Source organism: Phyllobates terribilis, unplaced genomic scaffold (genome assembly GCF_046119375.1).
Source record: "Phyllobates terribilis strain yellow unplaced genomic scaffold, ASM4611937v1 Scaffold_207__1_contigs__length_3498100, whole genome shotgun sequence".
Lineage (NCBI taxonomy): Eukaryota > Metazoa > Chordata > Amphibia > Anura > Dendrobatidae > Phyllobates > Phyllobates terribilis.
The window spans coordinates 2,742,106-2,760,245 of record NW_027362967.1 but is presented as its reverse complement, the minus strand read 5'-3'; the positions used below and the strand labels follow the sequence as shown (position 1 = coordinate 2,760,245).

Sequence of the window (18,140 nt, the reverse complement as noted above, 5' to 3'; positions counted from 1 at the left end):
AGTGCTCAGCCTAGAGCGGCGGATAAATGTTATGTAAATTGTTCCCAATAAAAGCTTCAACTCAGTCCTCAAAAAAAGCTAGTCCCCACTCAGGTCCGTTATCTGTTAAAAATATAAGGGACTTCCAAGTTACTGGTAGCAGAAAGGCTCTGGAAAAGCGAAATGGCCCTTGCACCCCAAAAGAAATTCAGAAAATTTTGTGCTCCCAAATTCAAATGCCCCCCTCCCTTCTGAGCCCCACAATGTGCCTGAACGACATTTAGGGTCCACATGTTTGGCATTCCTGTAGCGATGAGAGCTTGCCTAATTTACAGGTGCATGTCTCCAGAAGCACGAGCTGGGCACAACGTACTGGTCACTACAGCGTATTGGTCACTTCAACGGCAGTTTTAAATTTTCTCTCAGCATCCTCCATTGCTGCTTGTTTCTGGAAAAGACCCATGGAGTCAAAATCGTCACTACACCTGTAGGTAAATTCCCAAAGGGGTATAATTTCCAAAATAGGGTCACTTGAGGGGGGATTCTGCTCTTCTAGCACTTCGGGGCTGTGTGTATGGAGTACACAAACTATTCTACAATAATTTGTTCTCCAAGAGTCAAATAGCGCTCCGGATCTCGCCGTATGGCTAAGCAGTACTGTACAGCCACATATGGGGTATTGCCACATTTAGAAGAAATTGTGTGACACATTTCGGCACCATTTTTACCCATTGCCCTGTGTGAAAATGTAAAATCTGAGGCTAAAACATTTTTTTGTGGTAAAAATATAATTATATTTTCTTCAATGCCCAATGGTATAAATTTAAAAATTTAAAAATACTCACTACTTCCCTAGATGAATTCCTTGAGAGGTGTAGTTTACAAAATGGGGTCACTTGTGGGGGTTTCTGATGTTTTGGCATGTCAGTGACTCTTCAAATTTGACATGGTGTCTGCAACCTATCCCAGCCAACATAGCGCTCCTTTCTCTTCCGAACCCTGCCGTACACCAAAGCATGGGTTTTCCCCCACTTATGGGGTACCCTTATGATAATGCAAAATTAGGGGATGAAAATTTTTTTGGTGGGAAAAAAGTAAAAAGTTTATTTTTATGGCTCAATATTATAAACTTCTGTGAAGCACATGGGGGTTCAAAGTGCTCACCACACATCTAGATAAGTTCCCTAAGGGGTCTAATTTCCAAAATGGTGTCACTTGTGGGGGGTTTCCACTGTTTAGGCACATCAGGGGCTACACAAACGCGACATGGCGTCCGCTAATTATTCAAACAAATTTTACATTCAAAAAGTCAAATGGCGCTCCTTCCCTTCCGAACCCTGCAGTGTACCCAAATAGTGGTTTTCCCCCACATATGGGGTATTAACTTACTCAGGAGAAATTGCACAACAAATTTCATGGTGCAATTTCTCCTGTTACCCTTATGATAATGCAAAATTAAGGGCTGAAAAACGTGTATGTGGGAAAAATTTGAAAATTTTATTTTTATGGCTCAATATTATAAACTTCTGTGAAGCACCTGGGGGTTCAAGGTGCTCACCACACCTCTAGATAAGTTCCCTAAGGGGTCTAGTTTCCAAAATGGTGTCACTTGTGGGGGGTTTCCACTGTTTAGGCACATCAGGGGCTCCCCAAATGCGACGTGGCGTCCGCTAATTATTTTAACAAATTTTACATTCAAAAAGTCAAATGGCGCTCCTTCCCTTCCGAACCCTACAGTGCACTCAAACAGTGGTTTTCCCTCACATATGGGGTATCAGCGAGCTCAGGAGAAATTGCACTACAAATTGGATAGTCCATTTTTTCCTGTTACCTTTGTGAAAATAAAAAATTGGGTCTAAAGTAACATTTTTGTGAAAAAAAGTAAAATGTTCATTGCTTTCTTCCACATTCCAAAAATTTCCGTGAAGCACCTGAAGGGTTAATAAACTTCTTGAATGTGGTTTTGAGCAACTTGAGGGGTGCAGTTTTTAGAATGGTATTACTTTTGGATATTTTCTGTCATAAAGGCCCCTCAAAGTCACTTCAAATAAGATGTGGTCCCTAAAACAAATGGTTTTCTAAATTTTGTTGGAAAAATGAGAAATCGCTGGTCAACTTTTAACCCTTATAGCTTCCTAACAAAAAATTATTTTGGTTCCAAAATTGTGCTGATGTAAAGTAGACATGTGGGAAATGTTATTTATTAACTATTTTGTCTGACATATCTCTCTGATTTAAGGGCATGAAAATTCAAAGTTTGAAAATTGCTAAATTTTCACCAAATTTCCGATTTTTTTCACAAATAAGCGCAAGTGATATCGAAGAAATTTTACCACAATCATGAAGTACAAGATGTCACAAAAAAAATCTCAGAATCAGGGGGATCCGTTGAAGCGTTCCAGAGCTAGTACCTCATAAAACGACAGTGGTCAGAATTGAAAAAATTGGCCTGGTCACGAAGGCGAAAACAGGCTCTGGCGGGAAAGGGTTAAAGTTGTTATGGACGTGACTTAACTACCATTGTGCAGTGAGTCTGTTTTCCCTAACGTGATGGATATTTCTTGTTGCTAAAACTGATATTTTTTTCACGTTAAACCTTCTTTTTTTAAACTTTAACGACCGCCGATACGCATTAAAACGGCTGTCGTTAAGGGGCCTTATTGCCTCATTGCTGTTTTAAAACTGCAATCAGGAATAAGAGAATATTGCCACCCGATAGGTGTCAGCTGTATGTATGTATGTAATACTAACGGCCCCATACACGAGATAAGTGTTGGCTGAACGATCATTTGGCAGACGGCTATCTCTTCCGACTCCTCCATACACAAATATTCCAGCTTTCCTGTGGTCTGTATGAGAGAGTCGCCTCCAGACTCCTCTATCGGAGGATTATCTACAGGAAGAACAATCGGATTAACCTCTGACATCATCTGTCAGGAGGTCCCCAAATACTTTATGTAGTCGACCAAACCCTGGAAATCAGTGCTTTCATGAAACTTTAGTCTAATATGTATGGGGGCGTTAAAAAGTAACTTATTGGACGCTGCCTCTGGCCCGGCCTAATAGACTTTTCTACATTGCAGACCCAGACACCATTATTGGTTATTTAAGTATCGTAGTAACTAGGCAGTGAGCCGAACTCTGTCAAACCATCTTAGATGCCATGTTTGCTCTTGACAGCAGCAAGTGGTTAAACTGCCAGGGTTGGTGTAGCAGCCGTACCTGTCCCATCCCTGCGGTGCACTTCTATGTTCTGGTGCCCAAAAGAGTTACTTTTTAACATGTTAAACATTTGTTTTAAAATAATTAACAAAATGTTAATATCTGCTTTTTTATGGAGTTTTTCTTGTAATGTATAGGAAAGCCTAAGGCCAGAAATAGACTCCATAAAACACTGTATATGGAGACTTTGGCATCAAATAACTCATGTCCTGGTGAGACTGCTATCAAATAATTTCTGTCCACGGTGTTTGTTTAAAGAAACAAGCTTTTATAAATGCCTCAAACTTCTGTGTGTGAATTAGACCTGAGCTCTAATGCGTTAGAAGATGACAGTCTGGTGAAGACAGGAAACATATAGACGGCCATTGATGATGTAGTTTGTGACAGACACTGGCTAAATATATTTATAGAGCCGTAGTAGAAGATGAAGATGTCGTCCTCATCATGAAATAGTTATTTCTCATGTCACATGTAATGAATATCTCCTGCAGTATTGCTAATGCCGTTTCCAGTGTCAGTAAATGAGACGAGAATTAGCAATAAGGTTCAGGAGTCTATGAGAAACGTATTCAGCTGCCGGCGCCGAGGAAGAAACTTCTTGTTGTCTGTGGCCTAAAATATATAGGTTTTATTAGTAGATGTAAAGAAAAAACTAAATACTGTAAAATAATAATTCTCATATGTTTCCCTTATTATCTCCAGTAATTGCATTATTACACAGGATTTTTATGATGTTACATCGGCTCATCTTCTTCTTATTCAGGTCTCTACAATATCAGATCCTCTCAGTGAATATATTCTATTCTATATCATATAATATATTCTATATCAGAGAGTTTTCCTGAGAGTTTTCAAAGATCGTTATGGACACAGACAAGATGGTGGAGAGGATATTACACCTCACCCTAGAGATCCTCTTCCGGCTTACAGGAGAGGTGAGAGATTCTGATGACGTCACATTACATCATTCTTATCTATGGGAATAACAGATGGACAGAACTGGAGAGGTGAGGACTCTGGAAATGTCTGGAGTGAGATTTATTAATGTGTCTCTCCATAACCAGGATTACATATTAGTGAAGAAGACCTCTAGTGAGCGCTGTCAGGACCCTGTGTCTGAGGGATGGGGAAGACCCCTGAGCCCAATCACAGGACCTCCACCTCACCCCCTGATACATGAGGACATCAATGACCAGAAGATCCTAGAACTCACCTACAAGATGATTGAGCTGCTGACTGGAGAGGTGACACTGCTGGGAATGCTGGGACATTATACAGTAACGCTATGAAGGGATCGAGGGGATGACTATATCATTGTATGTGTCAGGTTCCTATAAGGTGTCAGGATGTAGCTGTCTATTTCTCCATGGAGGAGTGGGAGTATTTAGAAGGACACAAAGATCTGTACAAGGACGTCATGATGGAGGTTCCCCAGCCCCTCACATCACCAGGTAATAGACAGGACTAAATACACACGGCCTATAATTATCTGTATGTAAAGAATGAATTCAGTCCTGTATGTGTTTCCTCCAGATCTATCCAGTAAGAGGACAACACCAGAGAGATGTCCCCGTCCTCTTCTTCCACAGGACTGTAAACAAGAAGATCCCAATGTTCCTCAGGATCAGGTAGATGGAGAGAAGGTGTCACGAGATCTCCCCTATTGGTCTTGTTTTATCCACCAGTATTATATGGTTTATACTTGTGACTTGTACAATATTGTTTCAGGGTGAAGATCTGACCCAGATTAATACTACAGAGACATATGTGAGGGGTGATGAGCGGTGTAAAGAGGAGATTCCTACATATGACTACCCAGGTGAGTAGTAACTACTAAATGCAGAGAAGTCACAGATTCTTCTCAGTCACCGGCTGTGGCTGCTTTATCGGTGGTGTAGTCCGGCGGTATCACAATCGTGTGATCACCATTTTGCATCTAGACCAAAACCTTCTCTTCCACCAAAAACTGTTCAAATGACTTTGGACATTGAAAGTCCGTTTCTATACAACTTACAACCTGGAAGATCCACCTACCAAGTGAAATTAGAAGATCCTGACTTTTACCTGCCCAGGTCTGTAAACTACCAATCCAAATGACAGCATATGTAGAAAGTGCTGAAAAGTTAGAAAATCACTTGAAGAAAAATATTCTGATGGGCCTGTAAGAGAAAGTGGAGGGTAATGATGGTGTTGGCTTCCTAGATCCCTGATATCTTATTAGATGAATCTACCTTCTCTCCCTTCTGTGCAGCTGAATGTTCTCATATGGTTCCTACAAGACCAGGTCCAGTCTTTATGACCAAACCTCGCTTTTATGATCGACAACACTAAATGTGCAGTGAGGGCCAAGTGTGAATTTCTGTACAATAACAACAGAGTTTCCCTTTATCCTGACTTTTCAAACTATCTTCAAACAGGATTGCGATAAACTACGTAAATAACATTACTCCTGTGCCATGATATATATCTAAGCTGTGCGTGGCTGATTGCTGTAATATACATCTATTCACGCCTGCAGGAGATGTGGTGGCATGGCTCCAGCCCTGGTTTCATGGATTCACTCCACGTCATAAATTCCATTATGTTTTCAATCCTAAAGAATTCAGGTAAAATCTCTCCTAAAATGGGGGCACTAATACTTTCTCTACTCTTCTGTTCAGGACTCATAGTAGCTCCAACGGTCCACCATAAATGAGTGCAACTCTGGTTTAGTGTTCGCGTTCTCCCCCCAAACATACGTTGTTGTTGGGGATGTAACATGTTTTTTCTAATAACCCCCCCCCCCCATGACAGCACACCGGAGGATGTAACCCCACCCTAAAAGGGACAGGAAATATGAAGAGGTTTAAATAGCCCCTCCCACATCCTCCCTTCTGTGTTATTTCCTGTCCCTATCAGGGATGAAGAGGTCATCCTTGGTGTGCTGGGCCGGCGACAGGCACTGGGGAGAAAACTACAAGCCGAGCAGCAGAGGATCGAGTGGTTTACCTCTCCTCCTCACATGCGCTGCTCCCATCTCCTCTGGATTCGGGACCCCCTCCTCCAGTCCTCGCCTTCGGCAAAACCTGCAGGATATTCTGGCCGGAAGCCTCTCTGAGCTCTCCGGCCCATCTCCTCCTCCTTCTCTCTCCCCTGCTGGATGCGCGGGTGATGCCGGTCTTCAGGATGTGGAGCGCGCGCCGCTGCGCCATAGGTGACGCCGGGCGGTGGATGATGACGTCCCTTCCGCCGATTATGCATTCCACGGTGGAACGCAGCAGGCTCAGTGGGGGGAAAAGCGGCGATAGCCGCCGGTGATCACACCTATCTTCACCTGGACACTGGGAGAGGAGCCCTCTAATCAGAGGGAGGCACAGGTCCAGTCGCCCATAAAGAAGCCCTGGACAGGAAGACATCTGCAGGTAGGACAAAACCATGTCTGTTGAAGCATCTTCTCCTTCTGCATCTGTAGAGCCCAGCCCCGGGCCGGTCCCAGTATGTATGGCACTAGTAGTCCATCTCCCAGATGAAGGTAATAGTGATTATAGCTCCCTTTCCCTTCTCCCCTCTCTTGTAGGGGGACAAGGAACCTGCATCTGGAGACAAAGCTAGACCGTCACGCAGATGTCCCATCTGTACAAAAAAGCTATCGTCCTCCCATAGAAAGCCCCTATGCAAGGACTGTATGGAGAAAATTATCAGGCAGGAACAGCCTTCCTTAATGGAAGAAATAAAGGGGATTGTACGTCAAGAAATCAAATCCTCCTTAGCCTCGTTCCAGGAAGAAATTGGTGTTCCCTATACACCAGAGTATTAGGGACTAATACTAAGCAAAAGTTGTAGCACTGTGTACTTACCTCTGCTTCAGCCCTCACGTCCCGCTGCCAGCCTGACTACCAGTCCTGCCCGCCAGCCTAACTACCAGTCCTGCCCGCCAGCCTAACTACCAGTCCTGCCCGCCAGCCTAACTACCAGTCCTGCCCGCCAGCCTGACTACCAGTCCTGCCCGCCAGCCTGACTACCAGTCCTGCCCGCCAGCCTGACTACCAGTCCTGCCCGCCAGCCTGACTACCAGTCCTGCCCGCCAGCCTGACTACCAGTCCTGCCCGCCAGCCTGACTACCAGTCCTGCCCGCCAGCCTGACTACTCTCCCGCCCGACAGTCTGTCTACTGTTCAGTCCACCAGTCTGTCTATGGGCTCTGCCCACTTGCTTACCTGGAAGCACCTGCCTGTTACCTGTCGTGACTGCCAACCTACTTGCTTACCTGGAGGCTCCTGCCGTGCCTACCAGCCAGCCTACCTGGAGGCTCCTGCTTGTTACCTGCCGTGCCTACCTGGAGGCTCCTGCTTGTTACCTGCCGTGCCTACCTGGAGGCTCCTGCTTGTTACCTGCCGTGCCTACCTGGAGGCTCCTGCTTGTTACCTGCCGGGTCTGCCAGTCCGTCTACCCAGATAGCCCGCCTGCCGTCCTCATCTGCTGTAGCGGTCAGTCCCTGCCTTCTGACCCATGAGAGTCACCTGCTCTCATACAACGTCTGGCCCAGAGTAGCACCTGGTCCCTCTGCTCGGTCCTTCCCTGGTCACGGAGTCGATTGAGCCGCCGTACGACCTTCGTCAGTCCGAGTTGATACCTAGTTACGCCCCTCTGGTCCCTCCTTGCACCGCAGCACAGAGGTTCCACCACCCGGATCCGTAACAAAGGATAGATTTCCTGTAGACAACAAGACAGCAGAATGCTGGTCCGAAGTCCCAAGAGTGGATATCCAGATTGCACGAGTGGCAAAGAAGACTACATTGCCCTTTGAAGATTCCTCTCAGCTAAAGGACCCCATGGAACGCAAGATGGAGGGACTACTTAGGAAGTCCTGGGAGACCTCGGCAGCCCTATTAAGCACCAACGCAGTCTCTACGGGCGTAGCTCCATCAATGGCTCGTTGGCTAGATAAACTGGAGGAACACCTAGTCTTTGGCACCCCCAGAGAAGACATCTTAGCATCCCTACCGCTTCTCCAGAAAGCTACGGGGTTTTTAGCAGATGTTTCTGCAGAATCGGTGAGAGTGGCGGCCAGAGTATCTGGGTTATCAAACTATGTGAGACGGGACCTATGGTTAAAATCCTGGAGCGGTGATGTGGCATCAAAGATGAAATTGTGTTCCTTCCCCTTTAAAGGGAAATACATGTTTGGGCCAGCCCTAGATGATCTTCTCGAGAAAGCCTCAGACAAGAAGAAAGCCCTCCCAGAACCTAGAAATGTAAGGAAAAGGCCCTTTCGTCCTTCTTAGGAGCCGACCCCTCAATATAGAGGTAAAGGAAAACAGGTCGGTGAAGCCTACCCAAAAGGAGGAGGCGGCAAAAATCTTTGTTCTCTCCCAAAATCAACGTAGAATAAACCATGACGTCAGGACAGTCGGGGGCCGCATCTCAAACTTTCTCCCTCAGTGGAGAGAAATCTGCTCAGCCCCACGGGTCCTGAGGGCAGTCGAGTTTGTGGATAGCAGGAGAATTCTATTTTTACTCCTGAGAGTAAAGATAACGCGGCTCTCTTCTCAAAGTCTGCAGGCCACCATGATATCTGGTCTAACAGACCTATTATCCTCAGGGGTGATATCCCTGGTTCCTACAGGGGAGATAAGCAGAGGACATTATTCCAATCTCTTCCTAATAAAAAAAACAATTGGCTCGCACCGGATTATTATCAGTCTAAAATCACTGAATCAGTATATCCACTACCAGAGATTCAAGATGGAATCCATCAGATCGACGGTCCCTCTGATAAGACAGGACCATGTCATGGCCACAAACGATCTCCAGTATGCATACTATCACATCCCCATACATCCACTTTACAGAAAGTTCTTAAGATTCGCAGTGGCTCAGGGGGAACAGATAGTCCACTACCAGTTCAATGTTCTCCCTTTCGGGATATCATCAGCCCCACGAATATTTACAAAGGTCATGGCTTATATCAGGGGTCAGAATGTTTCAATAGTACCATACCTTGATGACCTGTTATTAATCGGCCCCTCAGTACCATTGCTCCAAGAGCATATACAGTTGACCACTCAGATGCTTTCTTCTCTGGGCTGCTTAGTGAACCACAAAAAATCAGATATGGTTCCCTCCATGACAAAATCGTTTCTAGGAGTACTATTGGATTCCCACAGCTAGATGTCTTTTCTGCCCAAACAAAAACGGGTCATGCTAAAAGCAAAGATCAATGTCCTAAGAAGCAGGAGATTGGTATCATTGAGAAATGCTATGTCGGTCCTCGGATCTATGTCATCCTGTATCCAGATGGTGATCTGGGCTCAGGCACATACCCGAACATTACAGACCCACATCGTTATGAATTGGGACGAATCTCTACGGTCTCTGAACAGGAGAATTCCTATACCACCATGGGTAAAAACCTCTCTATTCTGGTGGCTGAGCATGAAGAATCTAAACAGAGGAGTACCATGGATCCAGAATCCACTAGTAACCATAAGAGTGGATGCCAGCAGGAAGGTATGGGGAGCCATAGTCTCCCAGGAGCTATTCCAGGGTATATGGTCCAAAGAGGTAAGCCAGCGCTCATCAAATTTCAGAGAATTAAAGGCCGTAGAGGAAGCAGCAGAGCCTCTGGTCCAGAAAACCCACATACAGATATTTTCCGACAATATCACCACAGTAGCCCACCTTCGTCATCAAGGGGGCACAAGACTTGAAAGCTTAAAAGCAGACTATGCGAGAATATTTTCCTGGGCTGAAGAACATTTTCCATCCGTGTCGGCTGTTCATATCAAAGGTTCAGTCAACGTGCAGGCCAATTTCTTAAGCGGAACAAAGATTCATCCAGGAGAGTTGAGTCTAAACCCAGACGTCTTCCAGATGTTAATCGAAAGATGTGGCTATCCAGAGGTAGATCTCTTCGTCGGACACCAGAACGCGAAGGTACCTCAATATTTCTCCCTGGATCCAAACTGCCCTTGCATGGGCGTAGACACATTCGCTCACTAATGTGAATTCAAACTAGCGTATGCCTTTATCCCCCCCATCAGACCCCCGCTGCCTATCCTTTCAAAAACCTTGCAAAAGATAAGGACCGAAGGGACCAGAGTAATCCTAGTGGCTCCTCTCTGGCTAAATAGTAGTTGGTTTGGTACATTAACCAGTCTGAGTGTGGAGGGCCCTCTAATCCTTCCTCCCATCAGAGATCTTCTTCTCCAGGGACCGATTCACCATCCTGACCCCTAGAGACTACACCTGGCTGCCTGTCTTCTGAATTCCTGATTTTAAAAACAAGACGCCTCTCAGACAAAGTCATCAAAACTCTCCAGAAGAGCAGGAAACCTGTAACTAACACCATTTACCATAAGATCTGGAAGACCTTATTAAAGTTGTGTGCGCATACTCACCCTCATAGGGCCGATGTAGCACAAATTCTAGATTTCCTACAAGAAGGTCTGGACAAATGCTTCAGACCTAGTACCCTTAAGGTCCAGGTAGCAGCGCTAAGCTCGTACTTTGATCAAAGCCTAGCTGAACATCAGTGGGTGAAGAGATTTATGACAGCAGCCACCCGCATCCAGCCTAGAGTAACAGACTTAATTCCCCCCTGGGACCTTAACATTGTCCTGAAGGGGTTAACCCTTCCACCCTTTGAGCCCTTATCAGCCATAAGACTTGAGAGGCTGGCCTGGAAAATGGCTTTCCAGGTAGCAATAACTACAGCCAGGAGAGTGTGTGAACTACAGGCCCTTTCGGTCAACGAACCCTACCTGAGAATCCTGGAAGATCATCTAATTTTCCGACTTGACCCTTCATTTCTACCTAAAGTGGTCTTGAATTTCCAGAGATCTCAGGAAATAATTCTTCCATCGTTTTGTGACAACCCAAAAAACGAGAAAGAAATGGAGTTCCACACTCTGGATGTTCGAAGAATAGTACTGCACTTTCTTCAGGAAACAGAAGAAGGAAGGAAAGACAAGAACCTATTTGTCCATACACAAGGTCCAAACAGAGGAAAGAAAGTAGCAAAATCCACAGTAGCCAACTGGATTAAGAGGGCAATTACGGAGGCTTACCAAATCCAAGATCTGCCTCCTCCGGAAAAGCTCAAGGCCCATTCTACAAGGGCGATATCTGTCTCCTTGGCTCAGAAAGCCAGCGCATTCATCAAACAGATTTGCAGAGCTGCTACGTGGTCCTCAATTCATACATTCTCCAAACACTACAGACTAGATCTAATGTCCGTTGGAGATTTAGCCTTCGGAAAGAAGGTTCTTCAGGCTGTTGTCCCTCCCTAGTATATCATTGGTATACCTCCGGTGTGCTGTCTTGGGGGGGTTATTAGAGAAAATAGAATTAGACTTGCCAGTAATTCGGTTTCTAATAACCCACCACAACAGCACGGATAATTCCCTTTGTTTATTGTTTCTACGACAGTTAGATCAGTAGAAATAAAAATTAATTTGAAGCATCTATACTCTTGTGGTCCTTTGTAATAACACTCGAGGTAGGATGTGGGAGGGGGCTATTTAAACCTCTTCATATTTCCTGACCCTATTAGGGTGGGGTTACATCCTCTGGTGAGCTGAACACAGAGGACTGAACCAGAGGAGAAAAAGGCTGTATCTGGCACCTTCTGGCAATATGCTTTGAGCTTTAGTATGGTGTGATGCTTTCCATTTGGGTTAATTAGGGAGCATATTTGACTCTGAAAAGAGCGGATTTTGCTGGATTGGTTTACGAAAGCCATGTTGCTTTTCAAGAGCCTTTGAGCCACTAATGATGTCGAATTCTCTGTTTTTCCATTGACAGATGATAGACCTGAGTGGTGGCTTTTTTGTGAGATGAGTAGAAGTTTTTATGTTATTATTTTTGCTTGCATAACATTGTGTGGTGCATTTTTATTCCACATTTGGGAGGAGAATGAACAAACAGTTGAACACCATGCTCTACTGGTTCATGATATGAAGTTTTCTATTATTTATTTATTTTACTCACTTATATAGTGCCATTAATTCCATAGCGCTTTACAGACATTATGGGCACTGTCCCCATGGGACTCACAATCTTAATTCCCTATCGGTATGTCTTTGGAATGTGGGAGGAAACAGGAGTACCAGGAGGAAACCCACGCAAACACTGGGAGAACATACAAACTCCTTGCAGATGTTGTCCTTGGTGGGATTCGAACCCAGGACCGCAGGGCTGCAAGGCTGACCACTGAGCCACCGTGCTGCCCATAAGACTGTGAACTGTCATTGTCTTGGTGAATAATTCAATATTTTTACATAACTTGCCATTTTTACTGACAGTTTAAGTAGAAATGTTCAAAAATATAAATTACAAGAATATTTTATTCAAATATAATATAATATTTTTTTTTACTTAGCAGATGACTCTACCAGGAGATCAGAGGGACAGCTGATATCTTCAATTTTCAAATCAGATGATCTTGAGATCCCACAGGATACAATTGAAGTGAATGCCATTACTCCAGATCTACCATCATCCCTTCACAGCAAAGATCTGTCATCTGATCCTATGAAACAGGTCCTGTCTTCTGATTCATTACCGACTACTAAGGAAAATCAAAGTCTCAAAATAAGTATTAAAAAACTAACTGCTCCTAAAGCTAAGAAGCCATTTTCTCATTCAGAATATGGAAAAAGTTTTCCCCTCAAAAAGTCTTTTCTTAAACATCAAAAAATTCACACAGCAAAGAATAGATTTTCTTGTTCCAAGTGTAGAAAATGTTTTAACAAGAAAACAAATCTTCTTAGTCACCAGAGAACTCACACAGGGGTGAAGCCATTTTCGTGTTCACAATGTGGAAAATGTTTTACACAGAAATCATCTCTTGTTACACATCAGAGAACTCACACAGGGGTGAAGCCATTTTCATGTTCAGAATGTGGGAAATGTTTTATCCAGAAATCAGATTTGATTAAGCACCAGAGAACCCACACAGGGGAGAAGCCTTTTTCCTGTTCAGAATGTGGGAAATGTTTTACAGAGAAATCATCTCTTGTTACACATCAGAGAACTCACACAGGGGAGAAGCCATTTTCATGTTCAGAATGTGGGAAATGTTTTAAACAGAAATCTGCTCTTGTTACACATCACAGAACTCACACGGGGGAGAAACCTTTTTCCTGTTCAGAATGTGAGAAATGTTTTACAGTGAGATCAGGTCTTGTTACACACCTTTGAACTCACAAAGGGGAGAAGCCTTTTTCATGTTCAGAATGTGGGAAATGTTTTAACCAGAAAAAAGTCTTTATAGACATCAGAGAAATCACACAGGGGCGAAGCCTTCATAATATCTTTAATGTGGAAAATGTTTTACATGGAAAGACACACTTTTAGCAAGAAAAAATCTTGCTAATAAGTGAGTAAATTCTATAGATTGGAGGCAGCTTTCTGTGACTGCGAACAATGCGGCAGTGTCCTTTCCGATCAGTGAGAGAACTGCTCTCTCCTTCGGCCCCACACTTATCTAACTGATTGGTGCAGAGCAGGAGAGGAAGGTACCGGATCGTGTACAGAGGCCGCACGTCCTGACTGAGCAGTTGAAGAACCTGCCACCCGACTAGCTCAAGGATCTTTCAGATCCTGTAACACTGTTTTACATATTTTCAAATTGTCTGGTTCAGTTATGTATGGAGCCATTTCTTAATGAGTTTGACCTCCTGAATTCAAATTGGACAATGAAAATATTTACTGTATTTTTCGGACTATAAGACGAACCGGACCATAAGACGCACCCCAAATTTTGGGGTGGAATATAGAAAAAAAATATTTTAATAAGATGGGGTCCATCTTTTATAGTCTTAATAGGTACAGTATCTTACCCGGAGGTCGGTGGAGCGAGGGTCACAGAAGGCAGGGTCCTTCTGGAATCCTATGCTCCAGCAGCGGGGAGTTGCGGTGGAGCAGGATTGCAGGGCCCCCCGTTCCCTCCCTCAGGAACCTGGCGGCTGCAGCAGAGGAAATGGCTGGTGCCCGATGCCAGGCTGGGGGCCGAGGCCTGGCTGACGCTCAGTGCATGGCTGGGGGCCTGGTTGAGGCCCGGTGCATGGCTGGGGAACGGAGCCAGTGTTTGGCGATAGAGGCTTGCCTGCTTGCCGCTGAGGCCTGCCTGGAGACTGAGACCAGTGGTAGTGGTGGTGGCGACGGCGGCAACAGCAAAGTAGGAGGAGGTGAGATGCTGGGGGCCGTGGGTGTCTGGCTGGGGGCCCTTGGTGTCTGGCTGGGGGCCCTTGGTGTCTGGCTAGGGTTAGACTGGATGTGGGCAGTGTCTGACTGCGGGCCGGGGCGGTGAGCGGAGGAGGTGAGATACTTCTGGTGTCTGGCTGGGGGTGTCTGGCTGGGGGGCTGTGGGTCTCTGGCTGGGGGGGCTGCGCGGGTTGAACTGAATGCGGGCAGTGTCTGACTGCGGGCCAGGGTGGTGAGCTTTGCAGGTTTCCGGTGTGCGCGGCCATCTTCCTGTAGCTGTGGTCTACAGGAAAATGGCCGCCCACGCTACAAGTCAGTGCATGAGCCGGCTCGAGCGGCTATTTTCCTGTGGATCACAACTTCAGGAAGTGACCGTGCGCACCGGAATCCTGCGCCGCTCACCGCCCCAGCCCGCAGCCAGACATTGCCCGCACTCAGTTCAACCCGCTCTGGCCCCCAGCCAGACACCCGCAGCCCCCAGCCAGACACCCGCAGCATGTCACCTCCTCCTCCTTTGCCGCTGCCGCCAAGGAGGGAGATTCCGCTCCACCACCACCGCAGGTATGCAACGTTCGGACCATAAGACGCACTCCCCATTTTCCTCCCAAATTTTGGGGGAAAAAGTGCGTCTTATGGTCCCAAAAATATGGTAGTTGTCTCTTGTTTCTATGATACCAAAGAGTTTTTCTTTTACTGCTACATGTAAGTAATGCATAAAAGTTTCATTACTTTGAAACATTATTATTTTTGTAAATATACAGATGCAGAATTTCTTGTTATGCCAATTTTCTAATATTTATTTAAAGAAAACAAGAATTCAAATAACGAAAACCTGCCTAAACACTATTCTGAATTCTAAACAGTTACAGAAATTGCACTACAAAACTTGGTCCAAAATACTATTTTTTGCTTGTTTCTTGTAATCCTGTATCAGATCATTTCTTGCAATTTCTTGCAATCTGCAAGCATTGATGGATTCCATTTTCCTTGATATCTTTTCTCTCCATAGCTGCAATATCTTGGTTAAATCTCTCACCATCTTCGTCTCTCACTGCTCCGCAGTTTGGTGGAAGTAAAGTGTAGAATGTAAGAAATTAATTGTTAAGGACATGTTACAGCCAAGATCCTTATATCTTTTGAGGAGAAATAACACCAACTCTTCATGGTTACTGTATCTGCTCATGAGTTTCCCAAAAAATTAGTTGCCACAAATGCAAATGCAGCCTTTTCCTTGCCCTGTAACAAACGAAGAAACTCCTCATCTTGAAGAAATTTATGAATCTGAGGTTCAGTAAACATTCCTTCCTTTATATTTGCTTCACTTAACCTTGGAAAGGTATCAATGAGATACATGAATGATTTTACATTTTTATCCTTTGCAAAGTTCTTCATTAGGCCTAACTTGATAAGATTTTCTTACCACCATTGCTTAGGTGGGTCAACAACTTCTGGATGCAGGACAGTTTTACTCCCTTGCTGAAGTGAATGTCGGCGAGGCCAGTCTCTTTTATTGTAATGATATTCTCTTGCATGACTATACCACTCACACAGAAAGCAGCAGTACTTTTGTGTATCCACACTGGAGACCAAATAAGAGGGCAATAACCTTGACGGCTTGTGTGAACGTGCAGATGTAGGAGCTCTTGCCGAGCATCTAGCTGTTTAGCTATTTTTCCGATATAGGACTTGACTATCATCCTGAAAATCCTCATATATCTTCCGGATTCATTTCTGAGTTTGGAGGTACTTTGCTCAAGGGAAAAAAATAATTAAGAAAAGCCACAGAAAGATGGCGGGAGAAGCAGGCTCTCGGCTCCAAGATGACACCACGGTCGTTACGCTGGAGACAGATTGAGCAGGGGAGACGAGGAGGAGGGAAGTGGTGGCCAAGCTGGAGCAATATGCCTGCACAGAAACACAGGTCTGAGCAGGTGACCATGGACTTCTTATAGCAGCTACCCCGTACCTGTGCACTAGCTCCAGAGCGGAAGAGTTGGGTGAGCAGGAGATGGGAGAGGCAACCGCATTGAAGGAGGTGAAAACATCGCAAAACTGCATGTGACACAGTACTTGCTGCCCCATTGCCTAATCTGCACCAATGCTACATACAGGTACCTGAGGAACCTACTTTAAAGACTTTCATTGCAGTGGTACATTGTAAATCCTCTCTATTTGCTTTAAATGTACATTTTGGTGGTCTTAAAGATGAGATAGCAGGTATACAACATATCTGCAAAAAACATAGCAGAGTCAGTGGAAGTCAGAGTCAGCGCGATTGCGGATCAGATAGCCGATACAAGCAATGAGAACAGGCTTGAAGCACAGCAAATATCAGCACTCCTTGTTATGTTCTGCTACCAGAGCTAAGGAAAGAGAGGAGATCTGTCCCTACGATAGAACTCAGCTGAATCCCTACGATGTAACAGGGAACCTGATCCTACGATCAGACCTGCTAAAGTCCTAAGCTAGTCTGTACGAAGACCTATAGATGTGGGGGAGGAATCCCTACAAGTACTAAGGACTGGGAGGAATATGGGACACCTCCTAACAGAAATAGTAGCAGACAGACGAACAAACAAAATATATAGAACATAGAGGTCAGTAGACCAAGCAAACTAACAGAGCAAGACACAGAGCACAGGCTAGCTAGAAAGTAGATATACAATGAAGTCCAGCAAAGCCAGAAGGGCGGAGCAGGATTAAATAGGCCAACAAGGTCATGTGACCAGCAAAGGAAAAAAAACCTAACAGCAAGGTTCTAACAGTACCCCCCCTTCTAAGAGGATCCTCCGGATCCCCTAGGACCAGGCTTATCAGGAAATCTCCTGTGAAACGCTCTGATAAGTCTGGACGCGGAAACATCATCTGACCTCACCCAAGAGTTATCCTCAGGTCCGAAACCTTTCCAGGCCACAAGATACTGCAAACTACCTCTATACCGTCTAGAGTCAAGGATGCGAGAAATTTCATATTCCCCGTCCTCCACCACCGGAGGAACAGAGGCAGAGGCGTCACCATCCGACACAACAGCTTTTTTTAACAGAGAGACATGAAAGACCGGATTAATTCTCCAGGAGGTAGGAACCTCCAACCTAACAGCAGATTGGTTGACAACCTGAAGCACCTTAAAGGGCCCTACAAACTTGGGACCCAATTTCTTAGAAGGAATCCTCAACCGCAGATTCCTAGAGGACAACCAAACCATGTCACCAACAGCGAACAAAACCTCCTGTCGTTTCCTATCAAAGTAGTCTTTAGATTTTCTGTTGGCCTCCTGAAGATTACCACGCACATCCGTCCAAACTCTTTCCAAATCACCGGAAAAATTCTCCTCCTCAGGCACGGCAGATCCCAACTTGGAGAACGACCCAAACGACGGATGTCTCCCAGAACAACAAAAAAAAGGCGAACAACCAGCAGAAGAAGATGTATGATTGTTCAGAGCAAATTCGGCAAGTGGCAGAAACTCAGACCACCCCTCTTGATTGTCTGCCACAAAACAACGCAAGAACTGCTCAACATCCTGGTTTTTCCTTTCTGTCTGGCCATTAGATTCAGGATGATATCCGGACGAAAACGACAAATGAATTCCCAACCTGTCACAAAAGGCACGCCAAAAACGAGCCACGAACTGAGGACCCCTATCAGAAACAATGTCAGTAGGAACGCCATGAAGTCTGACAATTTCCTTGACAAAGGACTTAGCGAGAGTTTTAGCGCAGGGCAGTTTGACGAAGGGAACCAAGTGACACA

At 45.1% G+C, this 18,140-nt stretch overlaps 2 protein-coding genes across 2 annotated transcripts; both read left to right on the top strand.

Moving 5' to 3' along the window:
• Positions 1 to 4,223: 4,223 nt before the first annotated feature.
• On the top strand, positions 4,224 to 4,669 carry LOC141213680 (oocyte zinc finger protein XlCOF8.4-like). Its single transcript, XM_073665280.1, has 2 exons — positions 4,224 to 4,445; positions 4,529 to 4,669. Exons 1-2 carry the CDS (start codon positions 4,224 to 4,226, stop codon positions 4,667 to 4,669), a joined length of 363 nt encoding a protein of 120 aa, XP_073521381.1.
• Positions 4,657 to 14,148, top strand: LOC141213691 (uncharacterized). Its single transcript, XM_073665294.1, has 3 exons — positions 4,657 to 4,829; positions 4,930 to 5,020; positions 12,565 to 14,148. Exons 1-3 carry the CDS (start codon positions 4,704 to 4,706, stop codon positions 13,380 to 13,382), a joined length of 1,035 nt encoding a protein of 344 aa, XP_073521395.1. The 5' UTR covers positions 4,657 to 4,703; the 3' UTR covers positions 13,383 to 14,148.
• Positions 14,149 to 18,140: the final 3,992 nt, after the last annotated feature.